The 24344-nt window shown below is 48.5% G+C and overlaps 1 protein-coding gene and 1 long non-coding RNA gene across 4 annotated transcripts; one reads left to right on the forward strand and one right to left on the reverse strand.

The window, feature by feature from the left end:
- Positions 1-41: 41 nt before the first annotated feature.
- Positions 42-4389, reverse strand: LOC133119380 (microtubule-associated protein 1A-like). 2 transcript variants are annotated; one of them, XM_061229932.1, is made up of 4 exons: positions 3189-4389; positions 2911-3004; positions 2606-2693; positions 42-2006 (listed from the first exon to the last, which is right to left on the reverse strand). In XM_061229932.1, the coding sequence occupies exons 1-4, from the start codon at positions 3226-3228 to the stop codon at positions 1233-1235; spliced, it is 996 nt and encodes a 331-aa protein (XP_061085916.1). In that variant the 5' UTR covers positions 3229-4389; the 3' UTR covers positions 42-1232. The 2 variants fall into 2 exon arrangements, with proteins under 2 accessions (XP_061085916.1, XP_061085917.1); XM_061229933.1 differs by lacking the exon at positions 2606-2693 and having other exon boundaries at positions 3189-3231.
- On the forward strand, positions 4372-6642 carry LOC133119381 (uncharacterized). 2 transcript variants are annotated; one of them, XR_009706513.1, is made up of 2 exons: positions 4372-4881; positions 5207-6642. It is a non-coding gene; the product is annotated as an uncharacterized LOC133119381 (long non-coding RNA). The 2 variants fall into 2 exon arrangements; XR_009706514.1 differs by having other exon boundaries at positions 5992-6642.
- The last annotated feature ends 17702 nt before the right edge of the window (positions 6643-24344 follow it).

The following is a 24344-nucleotide window of genomic DNA, read 5'->3' on the forward strand; positions in this document are numbered from 1 at the left end:
ACCCAATCCTCAACATGCAGGGGAAAAAAAACACAAATCAGTTCCAATTAAGACATCTTTTATTTCACTTCTCAGACAAGACATTAGTATTGTTTCTGTTGGTCTGTTTCTTCCACTCACAATGCCTCGCCACGTCGTTCTGGAGGTCACGTCACAGTTTGCACAAACACTTAGAAAAACGGAGATAACGGTCGGACAAACATGAACTCCAGCTACTGACTGAACGGCTGACGCAATAAAGGAAGCATTTATACACAAGCAACTGTTTGTAAAGTCTGTAATATAAAAAAATATATATTCTGAAATGATGACTTTTTTACATGAACTGCAATATTTGGTATATTACAATGAAAAGTGTTATTTTGAGCATATAGGGTGCTTTGAAGGGCGAAAGCTAGTGTATGACTCAGGGGGTGGGGGACGGTTGGGGTTAAGCCTATGGCCTATCTGTGATTTGTACTGAAATACCACATTTGAATAAAGATCTTTAAACCACCTCTCCAGAACAGGAGTGGCGTAATGTCTTCATTGTCAGGCAATTGGCGCGGGCAATCACCGAAAAATAAGTCAACAATGGCTTTGCAAATGTCGTCTAAAATGAGCTCCACACAGAGGCGAGCCACGGTTCCCCTTTCTCTCCCGATACTGGACTTAGTTTTATACAAAGATCTTCTGTTGAAAAATGCAACATGGAATGCAGCAGGTTCATCGCCTGTCTGAAGAATCTACCTGTTGTTATGTTTTTGTTTTATTTGGGTCATCCGTAGCTGCCGTTGGTGAGCTGAAAATAGAAAACACAGAAAACTGATCCTTTAAACTGATCACTGGTCTCAACCTGTTATCATTGCAATGATCTGACTGATTAATTTGCAAATAGCACACAGCCTCTTCACATTGTGTGAGGGAGATTAAATAATAAATTACATTTAGAAAAATCTATTTCAATCACCAAGTAGCAAAAAAACACTGAACAAAAAAAAAACACCTCTATCTGTTAACTACCGAGTTAGCTTTCAGTATAAGCAGCAATAAGAAAACAGTGAATTAAACACAGTATTGATAATCAAGGGAACTGACTGAAAACAGGTCCAGCCCAATAATCAGTTTAAGGGGAAGTTTTCCACCCCAGTAATTTTGAGCACAGCAGCCGCCTCTGGTCTTCCGCGTGGGATGACGAAAGCACATGAAGGGGCGACGGGACGGTGAGTAGTGCGTTTCCTCCCCCCGCGACTTCACAACTTCTCGATGAGCTTCTCGAACAGGCAGAGGAAGCGCTCGCGCCTCTCCAGAGAGTCGGCGTCGGGCTCGGCGGGGCTGTCGTCCTTCACGGGGAACGTGCCGCTCCTCAGCGCCTCCCGGTCCCGCTGCAGCAGGGCGCGCTGGCGCTCCAGGGAGGCGCGCTCCTTCTCCAGCAGCGCCCAGTCGCGGTCCAGGGCGGCGCGTTCGCGCTCCATGGAGGCGCGGTCCTTCTCCAGCAGGGCGCGGTCGCGCTCCACGGCCGCCCGGTCGCGCTCCACGCCGGCCTTCTCGCGCTCCAGCGCCGCGCGGTCGCGGTCGATGGCCGCCAGCTCCCGCTCGAACCCCGCCCTCTGGATGTGCAGGCCCACCCGCTCCGCCTCCAGCCCCGCCCGCTCCCGCTCCGCCTCCATGGCCGCGCGCTCGCTCTCCGCCTCGTCCCCGTCCGCGTACGCGTCCGTCTTGTACATGCCCATGGCCTCCGCCTCCTTCACCTCCAGGGCCAGGCCCTCGTCCCGGCCCGCCTCGCTCGTCAGGAACTCCAGGATCTCGTTCTTCTCCACCTCCTTCCGCCGCTTCCGCGAGTGCGGCCTCGCGGCGGCCACGCCGGGGGAGTCGGGCTCGTCCTCGCCGTACGACATGGTGGTGAGCACCGGGGCGCTGGCGGAGAGCCTGCCCTCCATGGCCTCGTTCATCAGGTAGAACCAGTGCCAGGAGGCGGCGGTGACGTCGCCCCCGGCCCCCAGCCCGCCGGGCGGGAACTTCAGCTCCTGAGAGGCGGGGGGCAGAACGCAGCGCCTCGTTACTGTACACAGACACCACACGCAGGACTCCTAACACAGATCCCTCACAGCTCAGACCGCCTGACGCCGTCACGCTACGGTTATGTGCGCGTGATCACGCCTGCACACACACGCACACTCACACGCACACGCACACGCACACACACTCACACACACACTCACACACACGCGCACACACACACACACACACACGCACACGCACACGCACACGCACACGCACACGCACACACACTCACACACACACTCACACACACACTCACACACACACACACACTCACACACACACACACACACACTCACGCGCACTCGCACTCGCACACGCACACACTCGCACACGCACACGCACACACGCGTTCACAAACATAATCACAAACATTCACAGATGTGTACACATACCATTCTCACACAATGATAATCTCACAATGATGAACACACTGACACACACACTAATTCACATATACATTCACACGTGAGCATGCACACACACACACATACTTGTAATAAGTACACAAGTTCACCAGAATATAAACATGCCTTCAGTGCACACACACACGCACACACACTACCTTGTATTTCTTTTTTAGGTTTTCCCACTTTTTGCTGGCCTGGCCAGAAGTTACCTTCCCTTGCAAGCCCATCTCTCTTATAACTGCCCTGCAACGGGAATATAGGTGGGCTGCTATTTGGCAAAACAATAATGGGTAGCATAATAATAATAATAATAATAATAATAATAATAATAATAATATGACAACTGTTAATTTAATTCTAATAAAAAACATTATGGTTAGCCATGTTTATTCATTCACAGTAATATCTTTACACAGGTATTAAGACAATGAATGGGCTGGTTAGTAAGCTAGCTTCTTACCTCCATGCAATCTTGGATGCATTTCTCTTGCCCGTGAAGAGCGCTTCATTTGACGCCCGCAATTTGATTAAATTTGCTGTGTCCTCGTCCGTCACTGTCATTTAAGCAAACATTTTAAAATACACACATTTAACGTTTCAAGTTAGCAACAATGAATAATTCCGTACGTTTTAATAGTTAAGCAAACTCACTATATGCACGTCATTTTAAATGGTGATATAGGAATTGAGTATTTGAAAAAACAAAGTTGAAACAAATCACGGTGTCACGCTCCTTACTTTTATAAGGGAATATCGTGGCTGTATCCTTGGTTTCCATCGCTCGTACCCTTCGTGTGGAGAAAAGATGCAGAGAAGGGCACTAGAAGTGTGCTTCGTAAACGCCAAAACAACACAGCAAATATGGCGGATGCCCACTTCCGTCTTCTATAGTGCCCTACCCCACGTCGGGTACAAGTGTGGTGCAAGCAAAGAGCGTAAGTGTGCAATTAAATTTTGGGATTAAAACCATGATAGACGAACAAAACGAAACGCCTGACGAAATTCTTCCACTTTTCATTGAATTTCACCAAACGTTATCTTATCACTGTTCTGTTGAGTCTTTTTTCATTTGATTTGCAGGGTTGTACGAAACATTAGGTAACATCTGCAGATTTCAGCAAGCTTTCTCGCGTTGCTTTTCATGAAATGTAAACCAACATCATCGTGTCCTGGTTATAATCCAGCTAAATAACTAATGTTTTAAAACAAGGATATAGCATGTTAATCTATTGGAACAACGTTGGCTACACACGTAATAAGGTAGATACTAGCAAGTGGGTTAGCTGGTTATTACGTTAACCGACTCGCTTAGTTAGCTATTTCAGTTTCACAATGCTATCTTATGCTAACTTCAAATGACTTTATATTTACTGTTGTGTGGAATTATTTTCGCTTAGCAGTGTGTGTTTTCGACAATATCTTGGTTGTGCACTATCCTGTAATCGCCATTATTTTGTATTTTATTAAGATGGCAGGGGAAATCTCGCTTCTTCTTTTTTGGTCTAATGTGGGTTTAACGCCAACGCAAAGCTGCATATCGCCACCTACCGTACCGGAGTGTGTAGTATGCTGATTACATTATTGATTTGGTCAGACATTAGAACTGTACAATAACGTATTACAGTTGAATGGATACGACTGTGTCCACGACATAACTCAATTCTACAGTTGCGCGACACTGTTGACAATGCGCCATTTTGGGCTAGGCCTAACTTAGTGGGGGGCATTTTGGAGTTGTGAATTTTGGAGGAATGAGCAATGGTGGGATTCCTTTGTGTGCCAGCTCAAGTCGATTCGGGAGTAGCATGGTAGACATCTCGCTTCGAACAAGCTAGTAGAGCGGGACATCAAACAAAAAATCTCGATGAGCTTCTCGAACAGGCAGAGGAACCTCTCGCGCCTCTCCAGTGAGTCGGCGTCGGGCTCCGAGGCGGGGCTGTCGTTCTTCACCTGGACAAATACAAAAAATAGAAGAAAACGTATTTTGTAGTCGGCCTATTTACCCCCCAAATCACATATGCACATCTACTTGCAAATATAAGATAATGTCGGTGTTGGATATATTTGCTAGTATTTATTAATAAATCACATCGAGTTTTTTTATTGATGTAGAAACACATATTTACAACTCAACCTTGTTACAAATCGCATGGCTTGGCAAACCACATTTGTTGCAATAATGAAAAAAATGGCAAAAGCAAAGGAACTGAAAATATCCGGGGAATTTCGGAACGTGAAACCAACGAGCCACCGAATACGCGAAAGTGGTGATTGTGCAAGTCGATTGGCTGTTGCCGTTTCGGAAGTCACGCCCACACTGCAGAGCAAAGCGCCGCCTCTTCCTCTGCGCGGATCCCATCTACGTGCCGTTTGCGTTGCACCGTCATTCTCTGGGCTCCTGCTACGAGGACTAACTGGCTGCGCTTTTCAGGTACTTTGGTTTCCTGATTGTATGGAATTTGTGTACCATTCCTCGCTCGAGTCGGTGTGTTTTCTGTTTGTTTTATTACTCTGAACATTTATCCGTATTTGAAGCCAAAGAATTTAAATTTGAACGATTGTATTTTGTTTGTAGTGTCGTTGCTACGTAGCTAACATTGCCTGCTTACTTTCATTGTCTTAGCGAGTTATTACGTTAACTTAATTTCATTGGGTTAGTCTTTGAACTTAAGTCTGTGTGTATAATTTGCCCATATTTGCTTGTTATTCTGTGATATGTGTATGGACACGATGGATGTTGTTGGGGAATTCCAAAGGCCGTGTTCATGTCGTAGACTGAGATACACAAAATGGCGGCTAAGGAAGTGTCTTCTTGACGAGGGAGAGAAACTTTGGATAAAATGGAAGGCCGACGCCGTGAAAGCAACGGCTAGAAACTTCAGGCCTCATGGCCGGGACCGGAAAACGCGGGGCAAAGGAGTGTACTGGCAGCGTTTTGTGGGCTGCTGCCGTAAGGACCGAAGTTTTGAGCGGCCCCAGGAGTTTCGGGTGGGCCTTGGAGTAGTACCGGCTGGGAGTATGGCCCCCGAAAACACAACGCAGTATTTGATGGACAAAGTCTTCAGTGATCTCCTGACCGATTGCCGCAACGAGGCCTTTCCCGGCGCAAACCTCCACGATGCCATTGACTTGTCGGTGCGTGACGATTCTTTGCATTTGTACGGAGAAACGCACTCGCCGCGGACCGTTTACGCTTCGCTGGATTGGACCGACGAAAGTACCATGTCGTTCCAGCAGAGGGACTTTGAGGACATGCTTCAACGCTACAGTGAATGAATTCAACGCTAAAATGCAGCGTTGAATGGACCATGCCCTTTTGATTCAATTACTCCCAACGGACTTCAATGTGTGGGGAGAGTGTTGAATTTCTTGTAAATGTTTTGTACAATCGAATGTAAATATGTTGAGTTTCTAAAGGAATTTATTTTATTGGTCTCTGGCCATCTCCGGTTTGATAAAATCAGCACTGTGTACCCCCCGAGTTGTGTGTTTGAAGTGGACGCGTTTTGAATTTCATTGTCGGATTTTCCCTGTCCCACAGCGATGCAACTGGTGCAGACAGTCGCTAGAGGGCGCTCCTGCCAGCCTTGCATCCGCAGACTCGGGTGTCCCTCTTGTCGTCGGAGTCTGAGAACTCAGCTCTGCCCTCTTGAGGCCGTCAGGTAAACTGGGTGCACCGCGACGTCTGCATAAACGGGACCACTTGTCAAATTGCATTATTAAATAACATGTTGAATCTAAACGGTTTAAGGGTATTTCTTTTAAGTGGGCAATGTGTAAATCATTTTAGACAGAATCCAGAAAGTGAACATGTCCAGAAATGCTCAAACGTGTCATTAAAGTTTTTAGCAAATTGTTTCAAACCAGTGACTCATTCTGCTCTGCATGCTAAATGTTTGAGATTAGTTCTCTCTTCCAGATCTCTAGAGCACAGTTGTCCAGTGGTTTCAGAATTAACGTGTGCGAGCATTTTGCAGGTTTCCTGGTGATTTGGCGTAGTTTCAATGTCGTGCCCGTTTAAATGTCAGCGCGCGTCGCAGCTCACTCCCGGTAACCGTCTCCGCAGGACGCGGTCACGTGAGGATCTGTAAACGGAATCGTGGTGTTGAGGACAGTGCCGATGGTAAGGTACCGTTGTGTTCAGCAGTGTGTATGCAAGAAGACATGAATCAAATAAACTTGATGAAAGAAATGCACCTGTATTGAGTCTTCATTTTTGTGTTTATTCTAATGCTTTGGTTGTTTCAGTGGATTTGAAGATTGAGTCAGGTGGTGGTGAATGGTTCAGACAATGTAAACCATTTGAACACCTGGACACTCCCCTTGCATAACAAAGGGAAAGTATCAACTCCCTAACATTCCTATTGTTTTAGAAAACGGCACATCTCTCGTTTTAACTGTTACCTGGCAGGTTTTAACCTTACCAAACCAGCCACACAGGACTTAAACCTCTACTTTATTTGTAGTCCGAAGATGACATGTACCACTTAGATACTTTTTGACAAGGTTTTACTGAAACTGTCTGAAGACAAAATATACTGTCTGGAGTCACTATATTGGACTAGTACTACAAAACTGAATAAATGGCATTTTGTACCTTTCTTAAAATTATTTTTATACCATGACTTGACCCTGGATTGTAAGTAACTGCCAAACGCTCTGCCTGTCTCAAATGGGGGTGCCTCTGTTTATAGTTAGCCAGTCCTCCTTCATGATTGTGAAATTGAATGGCTTAATGTAAGGTTTACAATGACGTAGTACCATACTGCAGTACGTTCCAGCAAGATTCCACAGCCCCATGTAAGCATGCAGGCCTTCCTGCTGTCACCAAACATTCATCTCACTGAGTGAAAAGCTGAAACTGATATTGGCCCATTCTCACTGACCCAGATTAGCCTTAGTCCTGTTTTAAATTGAGTTTCTTGTGGCGAATCTCAATTTAAAATGTAATGTAGTCTAGGTTGTGTCTTAATCGGTATCTGACACTGGCCCTTTATATCTTGGGCAAGTGATGCTGCATATCTGGTGAGCGGCTGGTCTCATTCTTATCTCAGTTTGTGTTCTGCCTTCTTATTGTCCTAATGAGATAAGGCAGAATACAAACAGATAAGAATGAGGCCATGTTCTTAATTTGACGTCATGGCTTTGACCTTTGGTCCGGATTGGTCCCAACACCATCCTCCATTTTAGGCGCTGAATTTCAACCCACTCCTCTCCATTTAACTGTCATACATCGTGGTTTGTGAATGTTTAACATGTTGAAAAGTGTAGATGCCCCAGGAAAAGAAGCAAAGCCGTACTCTCCCGTTCCCCGGAGCTCGTACACGGACAAACAGACAGTGTTGGCCGCTCTACACGCTGACTGCTGTTTGCCAAGAAGTGTACCTCCAGCCCCCGGACTTTGACTCAAGGACACAGTTCAACTTCTGAGTTACTGTCAACAATCACTGTTCAGTGTGTGATATGGCGATGGTTAATGATGAATAGTGTTTAGCCTCCTGAGTAGGTTACGCTTACAGAAGCAGGAGAATAACAATGGTGGCGTTGGAAATAATTAACCTTTCTCATTCCTCACAAGTATAAATAATCTCCCCCTCTCCCCCCTGCTCTTTTCACCAAAACTCTCCAGTATGGCTGTTATAAGTGCTAATATCAGGCTGCCGAATGCAAAATCCCACACTCACTGTCCTGAAATGTTCATTTTGTGATTCTGTTCAGGACAGAATCCCCATAGGTGTTGTGAGTCCCTGCCCCTGCATGTATTGTAACCAGCTAGAATGGCCACCAGATGGCGCTCCAACCAAACTGCAGACTTCATGTCACCGGAGCGATTCTTAAAATTTAACAAGAACAGCCAGGGACCCTGGAGATGAACAGCTGTGTCCCCAAGAGGGAAAACTGACCTCTGACCTCTGACCTCTAGCCGTGCTCCTCCAGCCTCCTGTCCAGTGGGCTGCTTGGTGACGTCAGCCAGTGGCAGCACCGCCCTCCTGTTTTGGAAACGCCGAGGCCTTTAATAAACACAGGGATCAAAAGTCAACCTCACATGTGTAATGTCTCACTCATGAATCTGGCTAACTGGGGATCATTGTAACGATGGGCTGGATGAACCCGTTCACACGCACTGACGTCTCACACCATTAAGGCCAAGTGGAACACCAATAATTCCGCTCGTGCATTTTAGTTATGCTTCCATTACGGCAATCTCCACCGCCTTATCGTAACAATTCTGCCAGAGACGGAAAACCGCAGCCCTATTCTCGGCGTAGAAGCAGGCCGGCTGTTATGTAAAGGTAATGGTCCTGAGTGGGTCATTTTGTATGCCAGGAAGGCGTTTGATTGCACTGAAACGCCGAATGATTGCGCAGAGCTCTGGTTTGTTATTCTCTCGGCAGACGCGCTGTGGAGCGGTGACTCCAGTGACCTGTCAGGAGAGACGGAGAGTTAAGGGACGGAGGAGGAGGAGGAGGAGGAGGACGTGCTGACGAAGGCTATCTTCACCGATTCAGCCGCACTCCACCGTGTTGACGCACTGCTTTCAGCCGTTCACAACCCACCTCATCATGGTTTGGGAGCAAGACAAACATTTTCGAGGATTGTTACTGGACCGTTATGTTCTTTGCGGTGGCCGTTTACACCTCCACGTTCTGCATTGAAAGCACGCACTTCCTGTGGCCACTTCCATAAGTTATAATTTTTTTTTTTTTTTACAATGTTCCAACCCTGCTCTAGTCACATGTGCGTAGGTGTGAATAAGCACAGGTTTGTGTGTATGTGCGTGTGTATTGTGTGCAAGTATCCATTCTCTGACCGCATTGGTTTGCCTGCATATATGTGTGTGCGTGTGTGTGTGTGTGAGCGTGCACAGGAGGCCTTTGATTGACAGGCCCAGGTGCGGACCAGTGACTCCTGGCAGCAGAGGCGTCCTGTAGCTGGTCTGAGGTCAGAGGTCAGTTTCCCCCACCAGGCGAGGAGTGAAGGTGGATTTTCGCCTGCGCAGGTATTTAAGATGGCCCTGCGGGTGGAGACTGACCTCTGGAAACACGAGCCTGGAGGCATGGCCGACTATCTCAGGAGGGAGAGGGCCAAAACGGGGTCAGTGGGACAGCATGCGATCCGGTGAGAGGTGCAGTACGTTTTTGTTTCAAGAGCACAGGCCAGTGAGCTGGCTACACTGCACAACCCAAAAAGTCAAGTCACTATTTTTTCACTTATATTTAGACATAAAGTCCTATTTCTATTCTTTTTCTTGCTAAAAAAAAAAGGGAAAAATGTTGCCAGTGAGGTTTACCACGGTGCGGGCGGGCTGACGGAGGGCGTCTCAGATCGTGGCGGGCGTTTCTGCGCGTAGCCGTGCGGAGCGGTGGGGAGCGTGACGGAGCAGACGGGTTAGGCCACGGCTTAGGCCCACTCCTTCCCCCACAGACCCCCGGAGCGGGCTGCGTTTGCATGGGGGAGCAACAGCAGCCCAGACGCCCGGCTGTACGGCTGTCTGGAGCCCAGCCCTGGAGCCCCGCCCCGGGGCTCTGTGTGTAAATCTGCCCCTGAGAACAGAGGCTTCGGGCCCTCCGCAGCGCCCCCACCGCAGCGGGGTCGAACGCAGTTCAAACGCTTTAGCTCTCCACGCGCTGGACGGACCCAGAGTGCTTCTGCAGACCTGAGACTTTTCACTGAAGCGGATTAACTCGCCAATGTTTATAATCCCGTGAAAAAGAGTTCAGCGCTGAATATTGTCTTCAGCTATAATTAGAGATTTTGAAGACCGGTGAACCGCAAATGAACATAAAACTCTGGAGCTGAGTTGCTTTGCGGTTTCTACTCGACGCACTCCGCTCTCTGAGTCGGCCGAGGCCGCGAGCGCAGCGTGTGAGATGGCCTGTCGTCATTGGCTGGGAGCGGAGGCTGCGACTGCCAGACTACTCTCCCGCGGTCACCGTGACCGTGGCCTGACAGCGCGGAAAAAATATTACACCATGGCCACACAGAACAAATGCCTCCTAAAAACATTAGAAAAATAGAAGGGATGTTTCTCTCCAGCCGTGGTCCTGCAGACTCACAGGCTCTGTTGGTTCTTGTTGTTATTCTTACAGCACTTGAGTTTAGTCCACAGTTAACTCTGAATTATGCAGCGTGTGTGTGTTTCTGCAGAATATGAGTGTGTGTATGCAGCGTGTGTGTGAGTGTGTGTGTATGGAGCGTGTGTGTGTGTGAGTGTGTGTGTGTATGCAGTGTGTGTGTGAGTGTGTGTGTTTCTGCAGAATATGAGTGTGTGTATGCAGCGTGTGTGTGTGTGTGTGTGTTTCTGCAGAATATGAGTGTGTGTATGGAGCGTGTGTGTGTGTGTTTCTGCAGAATATGAGTGTGTGTGTGTGTTTCTGCAGAATGAGTGTGTGTATGCAGCGTGTGTGTGTGTGTTTCTGCAGAATATGAGTGTGTGTATGCAGCGTGTGTGTGTGTTTCTGCAGAATATGAGTGTGTGTGTATGCAGCGTGTGTGTGTGTTTCTGCAGAATATGAGTGTGTGTATGCAGCGTGTGTGTGTGTGGTTCTGCAGAATATGAGTGTGTGTATGCAGCGTGTGTGTGTGTGTGTGCAGCATGTGCACGGCACGGTTATTTCATTAAGAAGAGGTGATTACTGCCTCCTCTGGGGAGGGCTGTGACTCATGTTTGCTGGGAACACGGAGTTCAGTCGTGACTCACACACACACACACACACACACACACACACACACACACACACACACACACACACACACACTCACTCACATACACTCTCTCACACACACTCACACACACACACACGCACACGCACACGCACACACACACACTCACACACACACACACACACTCACACGCACTCACACACACACACACACACACACATACACACTCACACACACAGAATCACACACTCACACACACTGCTCTCGCTGGCTGTGGGAGGGGCGCTGGGGAGGGGGTGTGAACACGAATCCATCCCTATCCGCACTTCCTGAAGAGCAGGGGAGAGGAGGCGCTGGGCCTGACGCACGCTCCGCAACGAGAACCTGTGCCATTCCTGGCGTTCCCCCCAGACCCTCTCTTCCCTGCGCCATTCCTGGCATTCCCCCTGGACCCTCTCTTCCCTGCGCCATTCCTGGCGTTCCCCCTGGACCCTCTCTTCCCTGCGCCATTCCTGGCGTTCCCCCCAGACCCTCTCTTCCCTGTGCCATTCCTGGCGTTCCCACCATTTCTGCCGAAGACAAAGGATTTACTCGATGTTAGATCCTATTTTTCCCCCCTATCTGTGACCTTGATGACAGAATCTAACTTCGAAAAGCACTGATATTGCAGATCCCAACTGAACCGCCTCTGCTGGTGATGTCACTGGAGCTACAGCAAACCTAGCCACAGATTTGGTGATATTCGGTGAGTGGGAGGAGTCGGGAAGCTGCTGACGTGGTTTGGCGTGGTTTGGCCGGCGGAGCGCGGTCCCATGCGGTCAGAGGGAGGCTCGCCGTACACAACGTGCAGCTCAGAGACAGATACTGTGGTGAAACACGGACAAAAGTGCAGGGCTTGCGTGCAGCTCATGATAACAGACCTAAAGCGAGTAGATAGACTTCCTGCCAACGTGGTTACTCTTATCACTGGACGACCATATCTGTTTATCTAGGTCATAATTTCAAGCAAGCGTCACTTTTCATTTGATTATTAAGTATTATTATCACTTTCTTGTTTATGTCAGTGACCACCACACTGATGGGTGGCTCGCCCCACTGAGGCGCTGTTCTACTGCATGCGTGAGCCCATGGGCCCAGTATCAATGTCTGCTGGTTTTATCTTTATGTTTGTTCTTTCAATTCTGGTGAGCCCTGCACAATTTATTCATTAGATTTAAGTGCTAAAACACGGATTATTTCACTTAATTAAAGATATTGAACACGTGTCAGCGGATGCGGTTGCCTCCGCCGACTCAGAATGAAACTGTTACGGTAATTACAAACCCCCTTTTTCAGGGAAGTTATTTACTCTGAGTCTGTTTCACAGCTCAGAGAATTAACGGCACTGTCATGCGCTGAAGGGTGCAAAGTGATGCCAGATTCGGGAGTAAACAGCCCTTAATCCTCAAGGCATGGCTCTGCTTCAGAGCCCTGCAGGGGAGGGGAGGAACAGGGTCACAGAGATTCTGACCACAAATAAAAGTGAATGGGCCTTTATACTGGGAGGCTGCTGTGTTTCTGCTGTCTGCTGCTGGATTAGCATGCGTGCACGTGTGTGTGTGTGTGTGTGTGTGTGTGTGTGTGTGTGTGTGAGTGTGTGTGTGTGTGTGTGTGTGTGAGAGTGTGTGTGTGTGTGTGCGAGTGTGTGTGTGTGTGTGTGTGTGTGTGCGCGAGTGTGTGTGTGTGTGTGTGAGTGTGTGTGTGTGTGTGTGTGTGTGTGTGTGTGTGTGTGTGTGTGGGTAGGGGGTTACACCCACTGGCATGTCAGCCAACAGGATGGTGTGTCACTGGTTGCTTTGCAACAGTGCAAAATAATTTGTAATACACTTTGAAATGTAAATGTGAAAATTGATTATTGTTTACACAAGCAGTTATGACTCGATGAGAGGATAATTAGAACTAGACAAACCCTCACCCGCACACTCAAACACACACACACGCAAACACACAAACACAAACACAAACACCTTACACTAGCTAGAGGATTACAAGCATACACACACATACGCACACACATAAATGTGCACCCACACATAAACATGCACACACACTGACACACACACACTCGCACACACATAAACATGCACACACACTGACACACACACACTCACACACATAAATGTGCACCCACACATAAACATTCACTCACACTGATACACACACACACATAAACGTGCACACACACTGACACACACACACACTCACACACACATAAACGTGCACACACACACTCACACACACATAAACGTGCACACACACTGACACACACACACACACATAAACGTGCACACACACACTCACACACACATAAACATGCACACACACACTCACACACACATAAACGTGCACACACACTGGCGCACACCTGATTTAGTGCAGTGGGCCATGTGGGAGTGTGAGCTCTCAGGCAGCAGGGGCAGATGGAGGAGGGTCGGGTGGTTTTTGGGAGTCCCAGGGGCTCCTCCTGCCGCTCTGCCCTCTCCCCGGGCCCCCGGATCAAGGCCAGCCTGGATCGCCCTGACAGCTCCTGCAGGTAAATCTGCGTCTGGACGTCTGAGCCCTCGAGCCGCTCCCCCCTCCCCCCCCCGGCAGGCCTGCTGTCGGTGTGCTGCATTCTGGGTGACTAGCGCTGGGGTTAGCGGTTAGCGGCGGACACGTGCTAGCAGCAGGAAAGAGGAGAACTCGCAGCAGGTGTGACTGCAGACTGCAGCTCTGCTGTGTCCGGGTGTGCACGGGCGAAATAAAAAGACAGGCCTACACGTTTGTGGAAATGTAATACGCTTGTGCTTCACTCTGTGAAATGCCTTTGTGATTTTCCCCCAGTGGTATGGCATCGGCTGTCAGCTGCACCCCCGTGACCCCTGACCCCTGAACCCTGAACCCTGACCCTGCTGGTATCCCTTCCAATGACCTTTGACCCCAGCGGGTGTCCCTTGGAGCAGCTGGGGGAACATGAGATTAATGCCCCTCTTTGTTTTGTCTCTGATTTCCAGGCTTTGTCTGCGTTTCGGCGAAGGGCCGCGGGAAGAGAGAGGCGTATCTGTCTGACACTTGACCTCTGACCTGGTTCAGAGAGGAATTTGAGCTGACGAAGGTCAGGAAAGGGAGGGGGGGCTGTTAAACAGGGCGGTCAGGAGACAAAGCGCTGAAAGGGAGTCACAAACAGTGGGATAGAGGACCGTGACTGTGCTCTGCCTTTGGGACAAACTACATTTGCAGACATACGCACAAAATAAGGCGATTATATTTTTGAATAATTCACCAAGGGGTCTTTTGCCAGAGGGTTTTCTCCTGAAGTAAAATAAAAAAATAACAGCCACTTTGCTTTTAAAAAAGTAGCATTGTCATGATTTATAACCAAAATGTGAACTAGGTACTGATGTATAAACAGGACAGCAATGTATTCTATATGTGTGCATACTTTTTTTATTAGTTATGGTTTTATTAACACATTTTATATATATCTTTTTAGCAATACATTTGTCTGTTTCGCCTGTAATGTAATGTCTTCTGGTTTTGTGGTTGGGAGAGGTTAGTTAGTCTGTGGGGATATCAGCAGAGCAGGTATGTGGTTGGGAGAGGTGAGTTAGTCTGTGGGGATATCAGCAGAGCAGGATTGTGGTTGGGAGAGGTGAGTTAGTCTGTGGGGATATCAGCAGAGCAGGAATGTGGTTGGGAGAGGTGAGTTAGTCTGTGGGGATAACAGCAGAGCAGATATGTGGTTGGGAGAGGTGAGTTAGGCTGTGGGGATATCAGCAGAGCAGGATTGTGGTTGGGAGAGGTGAGTTAGTCTGTGGGGATATCAGCAGAGCAGGTATGTGGTTGGGAGAGGTGAGTTAGTCTGTGGGGATATCAGCAGAGCAGGATTGTGGTTGGGAGAGGTGAGTTAGCCTGTGGGGATATCAGCAGAGCAGGAATGTGGTTGGGAGAGGTGAGTTAGCCTGTGGGGATAACAGCAGAGCAGGTATGTGGTTGGGAGAGGTGAGTTAGTCTGTGGGGATAACAGCAGAGCAGGAATGTGGTTGGGAGAGGTGAGTTAGTCTGTGGGGATATCAGCGGAAGCAGCAGTCCTCTCTATCTGCTCCTCTCTGGGGTGGTGAGGCTGCCGTGTTTGCGTTTGTTGGAAGTTTTAGACACCATTTTCACTGAATTGTTTGCCAGAAATGTCTTGTTTCTTTTTCGGAGGGGGGAGCTGGGCCGCTCCACTGTGATCCGGGTCTGAAGGAGAGGGGAGCGGTCACCTAGCCAGTGCCCAGATTCCCTGGGGGAGACGCGTGTTTATGAGTTCTGAAGCGAAGGATAGCCTCCTCCTCTCCTGTAGCCCGCTCCCCATTGTTCTGTAGACGCTGCGCTCTGATTGGACAGCTCGGTGGCCACAGGAGTGGTGCTTGTGCGAATGCTGTGTGTCTCGACTGGCCTGGCGCGGAGAGAGTAGGCTGAAGCATTCTGGGATTTTTCTTTTAGCCCACCTCTGGGGGCAGGTACGGCCACAACAGGGGCACGGCTAACCTGCTTTAAAGTGTTCATGAGGAGATAAATTCGATTTTGAGGCTAACACCATTATTTCCTGCTTCCTGTGACTTCCTGTGTGATGTCACAGTATCCCCAGGGCAGACCTTCCATTCACTCTCTCAGTCTGCGTTCTGATTGGCTGCTGCTATGAGACGGTACAGGGTGCCGGTGTGGAAGTAAACGTGATTAGCTGGATTAAGTGTCATCAGAGTCTGATGGCTTCTTCACCGATTGGCTGGAACAAAGCTCACCACCGGGCTCTCAGAAAGCACGATGGGTCAAACACAAAAAAACACAATACACCACACGGTTTTCACTTTCATCATGAAGAATTACGGCACCACTGGAGGCTGCTAGGAGAGGTAGCAGTGGAGCGGTCTCTGGAGTGTTATTAAGAGAGCTGCACGTGTACATTCCCTGCAAGAGCAGGGCGCTCCCCTGGGCCTGAGATACAACCTGAACGCCAGACGCTAAAGCACTCTCAACCCAGTTCATATACATATATTCTTCAGCGTCATCTCAAACCGGAGGGGTAGACTCGTATCAATGTTTAGGGCTGTTAGGATCTGGTTGTACATAACAAAAAGCTGGGAAGTGGCCTGGTCTCTGTTGGAAACATTTAGCGAGGATGTGTGACAGCCCCTGCTGGAGTACTGGAGTGGTATACAGACAGACAATTTACACAAAATGGCCATATCAGAAGAATACACACACATGCAAGAGCAAAACTGGGAACCGATCAGTGCAGACTAGTGTCTGCTGAAGTTTCAGTCAGAGACAAACTAGTGTCTGCTGGAGTTTCAGTCAGAGACAAACTAGTGTCTGCTGGAGTTTCAGTCAGAGACAAACTAGTGTCTGCTGCAGTTTCAGTCAGAGACAAACTAGTGTCTGCTGGAGTTTCAGTCAGAGACAAACTAGTGTCTGCTGGAGTTTCAGTCAGAGAGAAACTAGTGTCTGCTGGAGTTTCAGTCAGAGACAAACTAGTGTCTGCTGGAGTTTCAGTCAGAGACAAACTAGTGTCTGCTGGAGTTTCAGCCAGAGACAAACTAGTGTCTGCTGGAGTTTCAGTCAGAGACAAACTAGTGTCTGCTGGAGTTTCAGTCAGAGAGAAACTAGTGTCTGCTGGAGTTTCAGTCAGAGAGAAACTAGTGTCTGCTGGAGTTTCAGTCAGAGACAAACTAGTGTCTGCTGGAGTTTCAGCCAGAGACAAACTAGTGTCTGCTGGAGTTTCAGTCAGAGACAAACTAGTGTCTGCTGGAGTTTCAGCCAGAGACAAACTAGTGTCTGCTGGAGTTTCAGTCAGAGACAAGCTAGTGTCTGCTGGAGTTTCAGTCAGAGACAAACTAGTGTCTGCTGGAGTTTCAGTCAGAGACAAGCTAGTGTCTGCTGGAGTTTCAGTCAGAGAGAAACTAGTGTCTGCTGGAGTTTCAGCCAGAGACAAACTAGTGTCTGCTGGAGTTTCAGTCAGAGACAAACTAGTGTCTGCTGGAGTTTCAGTCAGAGACAAACTAGTGTCTGCTGGAGTTTCAGTCAGAGACAAACTAGTGTCTGCTGGAGTTTCAGTCAGAGACAAACTAGTGTGCTGGAGTTTCAGTCAGAGAGAAACTAGTGTCCGCTGGAGTTTCAGTCAGAGAGAAACTAGTGTCTGCTGGAGTTTCAGTCAGAGACAAACTAGTGTCTGCTGGAGTTTCAGTCAGAGACAAACTAGTGTCTGCTGGAGTTTCAGTCAGAGACAAGCTAGTGTCTGCTGGAGTTTCAGTCAGAGACAAACTAGTGTCTGCTGGAGTTTCAGTCAGAGACAAGCTAGTGTCTGCTGGAGTTTCAGTCAGAGAGAAACTAGTGTCTGCTGGAGTTTCAGCCAGAGACAAACTAGTGTCTGCTGGAGTTTCAGTCAGAGACAAACTAGTGTCTGCTGGAGTTTCAGTCAGAGACAAACTAGTGTCTGCTGGAGTTTCAGTCAGAGACAAACTAGTGTCTGCTGGAGTTTCAGTCAGAGACAAACTAGTGTGCTGGAGTTTCAGTCAGAGAGAAACTAGTGTCCGCTGGAGTTTCAGTCAGAGAGAAACTAGTGTCCGCTGGAGTTTCAGTCAGAGACAAACTAGTGTCTGCTGGAGTTTCAGTCAGAGACAAACTAGTGTGCTGGAGTTTCAGTCAGAGACAAACTAGTGTCTGCTGGAGTTTCAGTCAGAGAGAAACTAGTGTCTGTTGGAGTTTCAGTCAGAGACAAACTAGTGTCTGCTGGAGTTTCAGCCAGAGACAAACTAGTGTCTGCTGGAGTTTCAGTCAGAGACAAACTAGTGTCTGCTGGAGTTTCAGTCAGAGAGAAACTAGTGTCTGCTGGAGTTTCAGTCAGAGAGAAACTAGTGTCTGCTGGAGTTTCAGTCAGAGACAAACTAGTGTCTGCTGGAGTTTCAGCCAGAGACAAACTAGTGTCTGCTGGAGTTTCAGTCAGAGACAAGCTAGTGTCTGCTGGAGTTTCAGTCAGAGACAAACTAGTGTCTGCTGGAGTTTCAGTCAGAGACAAGCTAGTGTCTGCTGGAGTTTCAGTCAGAGAGAAACTAGTGTCTGCTGGAGTTTCAGCCAGAGACAAACTAGTGTCTGCTGGAGTTTCAGTCAGAGACAAGCTAGTGTCTGCTGGAGTTTCAGTCAGAGACAAACTAGTGTCTGCTGGAGTTTCAGTCAGAGACAAGCTAGTGTCTGCTGGAGTTTCAGTCAGAGAGAAACTAGTGTCTGCTGGAGTTTCAGCCAGAGACAAACTAGTGTCTGCTGGAGTTTCAGTCAGAGACAAACTAGTGTCTGCTGGAGTTTCAGTCAGAGACAAACTAGTGTCTGCTGGAGTTTCAGTCAGAGACAAACTAGTGTCTGCTGGAGTTTCAGTCAGAGACAAACTAGTGTGCTGGAGTTTCAGTCAGAGAGAAACTAGTGTCCGCTGGAGTTTCAGTCAGAGAGAAACTAGTGTCCGCTGGAGTTTCAGTCAGAGACAAACTAGTGTCTGCTGGAGTTTCAGTCAGAGACAAACTAGTGTGCTGGAGTTTCAGTCAGAGACAAACTAGTGTCTGCTGGAGTTTCAGTCAGAGAGAAACTAGTGTCTGTTGGAGTTTCAGTCAGAGACAAACTAGTGTCTGCTGGAGTTTCAGCCAGAGACAAACTAGTGTCTGCTGGAGTTTCAGTCAGAGACAAACTAGTGTCTGCTGGAGTTTCAGTCAGAGAGAAACTAGTGTCTGCTGGAGTTTCAGTCAGAGAGAAACTAGTGTCTGCTGGAGTTTCAGTCAGAGACAAACTAGTGTCTGCTGGAGTTTCAGCCAGAGACAAACTAGTGTCTGCTGGAGTTTCAGTCAGAGACAAGCTAGTGTCTGCTGGAGTTTCAGTCAGAGACAAACTAGTGTCTGCTGGAGTTTCAGTCAGAGACAAGCTAGTGTCTGCTGGAGTTTCAGTCAGAGAGAAACTAGTGTCTGCTGGAGTTTCAGCCAGAGACAAACTAGTGTCTGCTGGAGTTTCAGTCAGAGACAAACTAGTGTCTGCTGGAGTTTCAGTCAGAGACAAACTAGTGTCTGCTGGAGTTTCAGTCAGAGACAAACTAGTGTCTGCTGGAGTTTCAGTCAGAGACAAACTAGTGTGCTGGAGTTTCAGTCAGAGAGAAACTAGTGTCCGCTGGAGTTTCAGTCAGAGAGAAACTAGTGTCTGCTGGAGTTTCAGTCAGAGACAAACTAGTGTCTGCTGGAGTTTCAGCCAGAGACAAACTAGTGTCTGCTGGAGTTTCAGTCAGAGACAAGCTAGTGTCTGCTGGAGTTTCAGTCAGAGACAAACTAGTGTCTGCTGGAGTTTCAGTCAGAGACAAGCTAGTGTCTGCTGGAGTTTCAGCCAGAGACAAACTAGTGTCTGCTGGAGTTTCAGTCAGAGACAAACTAGTGTCTGCTGGAGTTTCAGCCAGAGACAAACTAGTGTCTGCTGGAGTTTCAGTCAGAGACAAACTAGTGTCTGCTGGAGTTTCAGTCAGAGACAAACTAGTGTCTGCTGGAGTTTCAGTCAGAGACAAACTAGTGTCTGCTGGAGTTTCAGTCAGAGACAAACTAGTGTGCTGGAGTTTCAGTCAGAGAGAAACTAGTGTCCGCTGGAGTTTCAGTCAGAGAGAAACTAGTGTCCGCTGGAGTTTCAGTCAGAGACAAACTAGTGTCTGCTGGAGTTTCAGTCAGAGACTGCAGGACGATGTCTCCTGAAAGTTCAGTGATCTTGTGAAGACAGACGCGCGTCTGTTGAACATCGCTGGTGGAGAGGATTTTATGAGGGCCACTGCATTTGCGGTTGATGGGGAGTTTTCATTTATCTGACCTTCCGTGTGACACTGTACCCCCCCTCCCTGCACTGCTCTGAGCTCTTAGTCACCTCAGAGGGGTTCTGTGAGGAGCCGGTGACTCACGCACACTAGGAATGTGCCTCTGTGGCTGTTTATGGCCTCACGCGGACGCTCTCAAAGACGGACGTTTCCTCAATGAATTGAATTCAGTGCATTTTTGAGGAAGATCGCTGTGTCTGAGAACACTGAGACTGAGAAATGGAGAAGGGAGGCTCTGAAAAAGGCTCACTCTGTAACTGCAGCGTGCATAACGACCACAGAACAGCCTGTTGCAGGGTTTAATCCATACTGCATGAGAAAGGCGCGGCCTGCCCAAATCAGCCCAGCTCAGTCCAGCCCTGCCCAGCCCAGCCCAGCCCAGCCCAGCTCAGCTCAGCTCAGCCCAGTCCAACCCAGCCCAGCTCAGCCCAGCTCAGCCCAGCTCAGCCCAGCTCAGCCCAGCCCTGTTCAGCCCAGCCCTGTTCAGCCCAGTCCAGCCCAGCTCAGCTCAGCCCAGCTCAGCTCAGCCCAGTCCAGCCCAGCCCAGCTCAGCCCAGCCCAGCCCAGCCCAGCTGCCCTCTTTTAAACAGGTTCTGTTGTTTTGACTGGTTTACTGCTTCTTTACTTTTCTCTAAATTCTTCTTTTGGTTCATGAAAACAAACACATAGCTCTAATCCATAATTATTACTATCTAATTATAATAATAATAATAATAATAATAATAATAATAATACTGGCCTGGATTCAAACAACATTTGTCTTACAAGTATACTCAAGTGCTGGTGTTTTACCGTAACCAAAAGAGTTTGACGAGTAAATTGTGGTGAAAAAAACGGCAGAAAAAGAAACGCGCTGATTTTCATCGCGAATCGAAGTGAAGGACCAATGCTGACGGAGCTGAGGCCTGAGTGAGAGGACAAGCAGCGCGTGTGGTCTGGTTCGGTCCGGTTCGGTCCGGTTTGGGTTTCCTGAAATAACGGCCTGGTGTGGCTTCCTGTCGGGCAGGCGCCCGGGTCGTGGAAAGCGAGCGGTGAGGGAAAGTACCGGCGTTTCCACTTCACACAGAACGTGGGTGTGATGCGCGGTCCTGGTCAGGAACACGGAAATAATGACTGCCCATACACCCACACGTGTCCAACTTTCAGCCATTTTGTTTCGGGTGATTATTCACAGTTCTACTTTGTGGGCAGTTAGTAAACCCTCTTATCCAGCGCGACTTACACAGCCGTGCATACGGCTGGATTCATACTAAAGCAATTCAGGGAAAGGTCCTCCAGGCTACAAGAGCACTGCCTCTCATCGACACCCTCACCATTATCCAACACTGTTTCAGAAACAAAATGGTGCCCGGTGTGCAGTCACAGGAGCCGACTGCGTCCTTATTGCCAATTTTATCAGTGTTATCTGTTCTCTTCCAGTCGACGCTCAGTCACACACAGTACTGCTGGAAAGCAGCCAGGCTCTGCCATCTGCTCGAGACACGACCCGCTCAACTGCGAGGGATAACTCTGCCCTAATGCCGCGAGTGATGTGCTGTAAACCATGTCAAGCGGAGATGTTGTTTTGCAGGGCGATGTCACAGGGTAGAGCGTGAGGAGGAGGATGGTGGCCTGGCAGTCACTGGCCACAAGAGTGACTGAGGTGAGTGGATCTCCCTCCCTCCCTCTCTCTCTCTCCCTCTCTCTCTCCTTCTCCCTCTCTCCCTCTCTCCCTCTCTGTCCCCAGTGAGGCATTAACAGCTTCGGGCTCTTGATGGTCCCGTACAGGGGAACTGGGCCCCCGGCCCTCTTGTCCTGGCTCTTATTTATTTACAGACACAGCTGGGGTGAGCGTCCCATAGTTATTGCACTCGGAGGAAATCTTTTAGGCTTGGCTGCCTCGGCACGGTCCAGTGACCGGTCTGTTCCAGGATTGGTCGGATCAATAACCAGCCTGCTCCAGGACTGGTCGGATCAGTGACCAGCTGGCCCTAGGATTGGTCGGCGCAGTGGTCACCTGGCTCCAGGGTTTGTCGGTGGCCAGCCTGTTCCCGGACTGAGCGGTGGGTGTCTTTTTTTTGGCAGGCAGGAGTGGCGCTGAGGTAATGACTCAGTATTTGCTTGGGGGAAAATAGCTCTTGTTTGGACTGTGGTATTTTTACGGCTCATCCATAACATTTCATTTCAACTTCTACTTATCCTACTACTAGGGGGGCAGTATTCATGACGTTTGGCAAAAGAGGAGTCCATGGAAGGCACTTCACAAGTAAATACAACCAACTAAAAACAACCAACTGCCCAAATCCTGACATCTGACCATTCAGGCTTGAAGCAGAATCCTCTGAATATCTATGAGCTCATACACAAGTCTTGTGCCTATAAACCTGGTTTTGCCTTTCAAATCTCAGAAGGCCAAAGTGTTCTCAAAGACAAGCTGTTATCAAAATGATCTTTTCCCCCAATTTCGTCAATTCTTCATAGCCATACAAAGAACACTTAACTTAAAATATAAATTCCATAAAATGAATAAAATTGTAAGACAATTGTGTATTTTCACACCAAAGATTTCTTTTTCATCCACTTCCTGGAAAACGATCTGAGCTTAAAGACTTTCTGTCATCGTGTACCATCGTGTAGGTCGATGTATTTTCCTTCTTCCTTCTTCCTTCTGGTGCTCATTTTTCCCCCTCCCCGCCCTTCAAAAGTCCCCCTGGGGCAGCCTGTAGCGTAGTGGTTAAGGTGCATGACTGAGACCCGCAAGGTCGGTGGTTCTAATCCCGGTGTAGCCACAATAAGATCCGCACAGCCGTTGGGCCCTTGAGCAAGGCCCTAAACCCTGCATCGCTCCAGGGGAGGATTACCTCCTGCTTAGTCTAATCAACTGTAAATCGCTTTGGATAAAAGCCTCAGCCAAATGACACGTGATGTAATGTTTTGCTCACATATATGTGATACCGCGGAAGCTTCTGCTGCCATTTCAGCGTGTCTTTAAAACGCACGTTATCTCTGCGTGAAACTAAATCAAGGCCACTGAGAGACATGAGGAGGAGCAGTGTATGTCACATGCCTTTTCTTTCTGCTGTCAAAGAACGTGTTTCTTTGTGGTCGGCGAAGGCCCTGTGTGGAGACGGAGCGTGCCCTACATCTGAAGCAGGACAAAGGCGGCACTTCAGCTGTGCGTGACTGTGGCGGTCCTCATCCCAGACTGCTCTGGGTCCAGCTCATTTCACTGCTCACGACCAGCCTGATCTTCATTCTCGCCCCGCTCCCAGAGAGAGAGTGTGTGTGTGTGTGTGTGTGTGTGTGTGTCTGCTTGTGTACGTGTGCTTGTGTATGTGCGCGTGTGTGTATGTGTCTCTGTGAGAGTGTGTGTGTGTGTGTGTGTGTATGCGGCTCTGTGGGAGTGTGTGTGTGTGTGTGTCTGCTTGTGTACGTGTGAGCTTGTGTGTGTGTGTGTGTGTGTGTGTATGCATCTCTGTGAGAGTGTGTGTGTGTGTGTCTGCTTGTGTAAGTGTGAGCTTGTGTATGTGTGTGTGTGTCTCTGTGAGAGTGTGTGTGTTTGTGTGTGTGGACATCTGCATGTGTGTGTGTGTGTGTGTGTGTGGGGGGGGGGGGCAGGGAGTGTGTGTGTGTGGAATTCTGTGTGTGTGTCTGCTTGTGTAAGTGTGAGCTTGTGTATGTGTGTGTCTCTGTGAGAGTGTGTGTGTTAGTGTGTGTGGATGTCTGCATGTGTGTGTGTGTGTGTGTGGGGGGGGGGGTGTGTTTGAGAGAGAACAAGAAGTTTCTTTCAATTAGGATTAAACCAAATTATCCAAAACCTCGGACACCCTGATCTGGTCCATTGGGAGGCAGACACTAAAACCAAAACTGATTGCTGCTGTCCCTAAGCAGACATTGTACTCCATTACAGGAGCGCGATACTCAGTCACTATCAACAACACCAGCCAGCGAGAGAGCCTCTCCAAACACTGCCCCCGTGCCACAACAGGCTCTGAGCGGAGCGAGGACCCCACATTTGGGACATATTCTTGACAAACATAACCTCTGCTCTCCCAATTATGTAAAATGCAGAAAAATGTCCACAGTAATATTTTCCATGTTTACACAGAGTATATCTGTGCATGAATGCTATTTTCGGCAGCGCAGTGTCTGTTTGTGAGACAGATGAGTTTGCTCGTGAAGCTAGTTTTAAGCGCGATGATTTGCGTTTCAGGTGAAAGTAGCTCCCAGTTCAGCCACTAAAGAATATCAGCTACCACAGTAAAGGGAACATTCTGGCCACACTCCCAGGAAAAACATACCTAAAAAGGTATAAAAGCTTGTTGCTGGAGTGGTTCTCTGTAGGTGTGTAAAATTGTTCCCCTTAA

Source organism: Conger conger, chromosome 19 (assembly GCF_963514075.1).
Source record: "Conger conger chromosome 19, fConCon1.1, whole genome shotgun sequence".
NCBI classification, from domain to species: Eukaryota; Metazoa; Chordata; class Actinopteri; order Anguilliformes; family Congridae; genus Conger; species Conger conger.

Coding starts and splice junctions, on each gene's coding strand:
- LOC133119380 (XM_061229932.1), bottom strand. CDS start 3,228: ATGGAAACCAAGGATACAGCCACGATATTCCCTTATAAAA. Junction 3,005..3,188: donor CACGATATTCCCTTATAAAA/GTAAGGAGCGTG, acceptor CTTAAATGACAG/TGACGGACGAGGACACAGCA. Junction 2,694..2,910: donor GCATCCAAGATTGCATGGAG/GTAAGAAGCTAG, acceptor TTCCCGTTGCAG/GGCAGTTATAAGAGAGATGG.